General features: G+C 30.9%; 1 protein-coding gene across 1 annotated transcript; it reads right to left on the bottom strand.

Annotated features, from left to right (window-relative positions):
• Nucleotides 1-6,345: 6,345 nt before the first annotated feature.
• LOC131153406 (uncharacterized) lies at nt 6,346-7,347 on the bottom strand. Its single transcript, XM_058105690.1, has one exon. The coding sequence runs from the start codon at nt 7,180-7,182 to the stop codon at nt 6,553-6,555; it is 630 nt and encodes a 209-aa protein (XP_057961673.1). The 5' UTR covers nt 7,183-7,347; the 3' UTR covers nt 6,346-6,552.

Raw genomic sequence — 7,347 nt, forward strand, 5'->3', positions numbered from 1 at the left:
TGGGTCTAGCAATTTTTGCCTCCAAGATTAAATGCAAAATGCTAGCACTAATCTTTTTTGACTGCTAGTCAACAAAATGACAGGAAATATATTTAAATTATTTCTACATAGTAAGAATAAAAGACAAGTATTTACATGAGTAAAATGATAGAACATGAAAGTAAAAACCCATATGCATGTGTTTTGTATTGTTTGTACTTGCCAAGAAGTGCTTGCATTCAAAATAAATTCGTACTAGTTTGAAAATTTGTCTCCAAAAGTAAGTGTAATTACTACTTAAAATCTCAAATAAATCAATAAAATAAAAAATAAAAACTTCTCCTTAATTATATTAATTGTGATTTGTATAGACAGTTAGTTATGAAAACACAACACATCCTCCACTAATTTGAAAAACGTGCATTCCAAAAATTTTGTGAACTTTATTTGGACTTTGACAAAACTACGCAATTTCTCTCGGGATTCAAAAAATTTTCACGAACTCTTTTTGAGATTTGATTTTTGAGACACTTATACCCTTTTTCTTGTTTGTCTTTTCGTTTAACATCGAAAGAGGTTCATAGTTTTCTTTTTACAAAAATTCTCAAAGAAAGTTTGTGAGAATTTTAAAATCTGCAAAAAGACATTTTGACTTTTCGTCAAACTTTGAGGGCTGTCAATTCCTTTGCCCCACTTTTGGATCCTAACTCTTATATCCCATAATGAAATTCATAAATAGTACATAAAATAAAAGAAAAGTGAAATAATTGGTTTGTGGGTTGCTAACAATAGGCATTGTCCTTAAAAAAATTTAATAATTCTTTTATGCGTAAGTCTAGCAATTGTTTATAAAGTCAAATCTAGAATTTTCATCCTAATGTTATTTTCTTAGCTTTTCAACATAATGACAAGGTAAATAACCGGATCGTTGTCTAAAAATGTTAAAAAGGAGGTACTTACTGGGAGCAAAATGATGGAAAATAAAAGTAAAAGAACGTTTGCATGTTCTATATATTGATTGTACGAGCAAAACATCAAGTGCCCATATTTAAAATAAACTTGTCACTGTTTTGAAAGTAATAAAATATCTTAAATAAAATATTTAAATTAATAAAATCAAAATAAAAAAATATCCCCAAATCATAATTGTGAATCGTATATACCAATTATGAACCACAACACACCATCCACTAATTTCAATAAAGGTGCATGTTGTGAGTGAGCAACCCTAACCCTAATCCTATTGGATGGAAGGCTCCCCACATGCATGAAGCATATGCTTTCCCAAACTTTTTCCCCAAGTGGCTAAGGAAGCTCATAATTAAATTTAGGGCTCTCAATTTTTTGGTAATTAGAAAACTAGCAGTTTAATATATTAAATTTGCAGATAGGCTCTCATCATGAGAGATGATAGATAGTGTGTTGGTGGGTTGCATGTCTATCATGCTTGTTGATGGTGAAAGTTCACGCACTTCTTGGACTGGACTCACATGCATGAAAGACAAATATTTTTGGGAACTTAATTAATTATTTATTACTTTTGGGGTCATCCACATTTAATTAAGAATGTCTTTTATGGCAAAGCTACCTCTCTCTAATCATTTCCCTTCTTTGTATTAGCTCCACTTAATGACCTTATGTGAATGGTTTTGGAAAAAGAACAGTATAATGTTGTGATTTCATATATGCCCAATTTGTGTTTGATAAAATGACTAAGAGAGAATCTTGTGAAGTTGTGCTATTCAGTTAATCACTAGTGTTGTTATTGATAAAATGGGTTATTGTTTTCTTACATAGAAAATTTGAAAATTCACTTTGAGAGAAAAAAAAAAAAAGTGGGTAGCCAAAATTATCTAATTTAAGAGCAAGTTTAGCTACATTAAACCTATAGTTTATGACTCAATATTCGATTGTTTACAGATCAGTTATATGTGACAAATTGAAACTAATGAAACCATGCAAGAGGACATATTCTTGAACTTAAGTTTGTACTTTCTAGCACATCATGTTGGTGCTTGCATGCTCTTGGACACAAGTTTCTCCATGACTATATTGGAAATAGAAAGCTAAATTTTGGTCAATCTTAGGTATTCCAAGGTTTTTATCTTTTTAGGGATTCAAGGTAGATACACCGATGAACTTTACACTTATGCAGAATTGAAAATTAATTATTCTGAGGTTCTTTGAATCTTTGTCAATTTCTTTGTATGTAGAAGTGTTTTGCAACTTTCTAGATGTTTTTTATTTTTGAAATTTTCGTATTGTTTTTATGTAGATTTTTTATTAAAAAAAAAATTAGAGAGACCCCTTAATTAATTAGCTCTCCACATCAGGTGAAAAAATATTTTGATTTGAACCCATCAATTAATTTAAATACCCACTTCGAGTTAATATTACCAAATATTGTATATTCTTTTAGTTCAATGGAGGTGTATTATGGTCATGAGCTATAAAATGAAAAGCAGCTCATTTCTCATTTCATACCCTTCCTATCACCTTCTAGGTCCCGTTTGGAATCCGGAAAATATTAAGAAAAGGAAAGAAAGATATCAACGAATCCACGTTTTCATGTTTGGTTATCGAGAAAAGTAAGAAAGAAAATGAAAAATACGTCAAATTTATTAATAGAAATTTAATTTTACACATCATTAATATTTATTTTTTCTTAATTTTAAATTATAAAGAATTAAATTTTTATTTTTAGTAGAATTTAATATAGAAAGAAAATATAATAAGAAATGAATTTTCTCCTTATTTTTATTTCCTTTTTTCTTTTTCATGTAAAATCCTTGAAAAAGAAAAAAATTATTTTTCACTTCTAATTTTAAAAGATTATGAAAATGCTATCTTATGTTTAAATTGTTAATATTTATATAAACTTATGGGCAACATTAAAATTACCAAAAAATTTTCATTTCCAACAAGCTAAATTTCACCATAAAAGTGCACCATTTTCCTCCCCATTTTCAAAGATTGATCGAAACATTCAAAAATAAACTTAAATAAAATAAATTAGTCAACTCAATCAATTATTGCTTTATTAAATTTTCTTTCATTTACGTACATAAATGATTCAGTTTGGTTCTATTCTTTTTTCATTAACATTGCATTTGAAATTATTTGGATAGATTTTAATAAATTTTAATATAATTTTATATTACATTTTATCCAAATCTAATACAAATTTAAATTAAGACTCTTCTAAATATTGGGTAAATGTTTTTCAATCTAACTTTTTCTTTTATTAAAAAAAAAAAGATCAAAAAATAAGTTGATTCTTAGTAAATGGATGCTTACTGTATTTCTCACCTTCCATGAAAATTTGCACAAGTCAAACATATCGTGGAAAGATTTGAAGCCATCTTCTCATAATTTCAGTGGTTGTCAAATCACTTAATTGTTTTTGCCAAAAAAAAAAAAAAGTGTTAGTATCTTTAGTTTAGTGAACATAATTTTAATCAAATTATCTAAAAGAGGAAAAAAGAAAAAAAAACTGCACTTTTATAAATAATTTAGAATGATATTAGGTATAAATAATTGTAAAATATATTTAAATATTAAAAATAGTTGGCCCAAATGTTAATACATATTTAATTATAGAAAGAATAAATGCCTTTAGTCCAAGTCCTTCCCTCTCTCTCTCTCTAAAAAAGCAAAGCATGTTGTTCTCTCTCTCTCTCTCTCTCTCTCTCATGTGTGTAACATTACAAATCTATGTTACCATATCAAAATAGTCAAATAAATTATAATCTACTTGTTTGATTCAACCTATATAATCTTGTTATGTTCACAAACATTTAATATTACTTCTTTAATACTTAGTATTTGAGACTTTCATATTAAAAATTTTAAGTTCAAGAGTTGAGTCATGAAAAAAGTATATAATCAAAGATAGGTTAAAATGGTACGGGCTAAATTAATCATCAATAATATAGTAAAACATTGCATGGCAATTGATTTATTAAGTTTTGTACCATGCTATGAGAGGAAACCATCTCCTATTATATATTTGGCATGTTTATTTGGTATGTTTGAAATAAATATTTGCATTTAATAATTTTTTCTTATATTTAGGAACTTAAAAGTTTACGTTTTGAATTTGAATTGGTCTATATTTAGACAGATTACAATACAAAGTTATGTTAAAATTTATCTATTTGTTCAAAAATTAAATATAGAGCGTGAATTTGATATTTGTAGTTTATGGTTAAGAAAGAAAATTCTTATCGTTTTGTGACATTATGAATCTATGTGACATAAGTAGAAAAGAATACACAACTCGAAACCCACTTGTCTACTTTGGTTGCATCATGTACATTCGTTCAAGAATCATCTTTAATAAGGAGAAAATATAAGGTATATCAAGTATATACACCGAAGCTAATAAGAGCTCACCATTTATTTTTTATTTTAACTAATTTAAATAGTTATATTTACAACTATATTGGTTCCCGAGAATAGACCCAGTGTATTTAATAATTTCTCGTTTTAACAAAACCCAAATCACTCAACAACACTGCAATAGTTATGTTTCTTGACAAACCATAAATAATAAGTAATATAATAATTGTGAGATTTTTGGGAGCAACTTATTGGTTTATCGGAGGGAGTAGACTTTTCTATAAATTATTTGTATAGAAAAGAGAATAAAGTAGCATATGTTTTAACTCGACAAGATGTCATGGGGAGGAATAGTTGGTTTACAAATAGTAGTCAACTTCCTAAAGTCATCAAAGGTTTGTATAAATTGAATAAGATGGGTACGACTTATATGAGTTATGTTTAGTTAATTTTTTTTTAATTTTTTATACTGGTATAGGTTTGTTTTCTTTTTTTATTTTGTTTGATGCGTGGAGTATTTTATTGGTTATTATGTAAGTCTCAAGTGTTCTTTTGCTTTTACGGTATTCCTTGGACATAAGTAAGAGTATTAATAAATTTGGAACGAAACCGTTATGTGGGTAGCTTCCAGCTTTATTAAAAAAAAAAAATTGCAACTGTGAAAGACAGTGAAAATGCCAATTTAGATGTGAGAAATTGAGTTTTATGCTTTTAAATAATTACATGCTCAAATCATCCAAAGTGACAATAAACTAGTTTCTTTCTCCATTTCATTTTCATCAAAGCTTTTTTTTTTTTTTTGGTTCATTGTTCAATTATTTATTCTAGACAAACACAAAAAACGAAAACAAAATAATAATAATAATTCTAACACACTATTCATACTTTAAAGGGGTGGGAACAACACCTGTTTTGTGTCATTATAGTTTCCTGTTTCTTCACAGTTAAAAAACACAGATGATAAAAATGCATATATATATTTTTTTCAGTTTTTTATTTCTATTGTCTATTTTCAGTTGTTCAATAAAAAATTACAAATTAAAAATTATAATTTTCGATTATTTTCACAACCTATTACTAAAAATTTAAATATCCATAAATATCATTTTATACACTTTTAAATTAAAAATAAAAATAAAAATAAATAATCATATAAATTTAAATACAATTATAAAAAAATAATATTAAAACCAATTATTAAAATATTTTTACTATTTTTTAATTATCATGCCTAATAAAATTCTTATTTTAATCATATTTTTATAATATAATGATTTAAAGATGAAAATGAGAATTTTTTTAATTTTGGTTCCAACTTCCAATTTCGGATGACAAAACTCAAGCAGGCCGCGTACAATGTACACAACGACGTCGTTACTAGGTCTGTCTTCTACCTTCTCGGAAGAAGCGACGTCATCTTCCTCTTCTTCTCTTTGCACCATGCAATGGCATGTGCAATTGTGCAAACTTGGGAGTCCAAATGGACCAAATCTCACTTCCCCCAAATCACAATTTTAACCTATTACTCCAGAAATAAAAATTTACCAAACATGGAAAATTTATAGAAAACCCGTATCTAATCCAACTCCAAATTCCATAGATGAACATGAAAGACTCTAATTGAGACGAGTTCGAGGAAAAAAACTTTTAAAAGGTATAAATTTGGCATCATAATTTCCCAGAATGAAAGTTTTTAATTGAGGAAAATTTTCCCAAGTTGGGAAAATTAGAGAAATTATAATCAATCAAACATTCTATATTGTTAATCTTTTTTTTTTGGGTGATTTGTACTTAAATTTTACACAATCCCCAATGATGAACAGTGATGGTCATAAGCGATAACTTTCACTGATTCACTCTCAGTTGCCTGCTTCAATTGTAAACAAAATAGTCACAGAATCATGATTCCATGGAAAACTCAAAAAACTCATGATCGATTCTGCAAAGAAACCACCATTTTATCTTTATTTTATCTTCTGGGTTTCAAGCTTCAACTGATTTCAATCATGGAGGGAGGAAGAGAGGTTGAAGAAGATGAGAAACTTGAAATATATTATGCATCCAAAACTGGCCAAATTTTACATTTGTAGAAAAGCTAATTTATATGTACAGATGATCAGGGAGGAGAAAGAGAAATTGAAGGATAAAGAAATGGAAAATCAAAAACTTAATCTACAGATAGAAAAACTGGAACTGAACTCCCACCTTTTCATGTTATTTTCCTTCCGATTTTCATGGCCCCCAAACATTCCAAATCTTCTCCCCGATATAGCTCACCAGCTTTCTCACCGAACCTTTCTCCAGCCCTTCCTCCGCGTCTCCACCGCCGTCGCAACCTTCACCGCCAGCGCCGCCTTCCGCCGCCGTCGCCGAGTCTGCCTCGCCGGACTCTGCCCGGCGACCCGATCCGAGTTCAGGTCGCTTCTTCGAATCCTCCGACGGTTCATTAAATTTAAAACCCCTCTTGTTATTCCTCCTCTCCTGCTTCTTATTCTTGCCGGCGTTGCCGCTCTTGCTCTGCGCCACCAGCCAGTCCTCGAACCCGTCGATGATTTCGTGAATCAGCTGGCGGTTCGGGGACGAGTCCCAACGCGCCCAGTAGCTCGTGTAGCACCGGAAGCAGCTGCAGTTGAAGAGCGTAGGGTGGTCACCACCCTTGCAGGCGCCCGATTTGCTCTGGTTGTTGTTCCTCCGGACGACGGGAGAGCTGCCGGAGCAGGATATGAGGTAGGCCAGCACCTCTCTGTCCTCCGGCGAGAGCGCGACCGTCAGGGTGAGGATGGCTGCAGGTAGGAACGCCAGGTGGTCGGAGATGAGCGGCGGGGAAGGATGGACCGTCCCTTTGCGGTACAGCTTCTTCATAGCTAAGGCTGAGAGAGAGAGAGAGAGAGAGAGAGAGAGATTCTGCAATCAACAACCGAACGGAAGGTCTGGTTTTGGTTATAGGGCTTTGGGCCTTGGACGGGTTGCTGAGAATTTATTCTCTAGAGAGAGAGAGAGAGAGAGAGAGAGAGAGAGAGAAGTTGG

Source organism: Malania oleifera, chromosome 4, assembly GCF_029873635.1.
Source record: "Malania oleifera isolate guangnan ecotype guangnan chromosome 4, ASM2987363v1, whole genome shotgun sequence".
Taxonomy (NCBI): Eukaryota; Viridiplantae; Streptophyta; class Magnoliopsida; order Santalales; family Ximeniaceae; genus Malania; species Malania oleifera.

Bases quoted from the DNA above. Each gene is read 5' to 3' on its own strand.
- LOC131153406 (XM_058105690.1), bottom strand. From the start codon at position 7,182: ATGAAGAAGCTGTACCGCAAAGGGACGGTCCATCCTTCCCCGCCGCTC.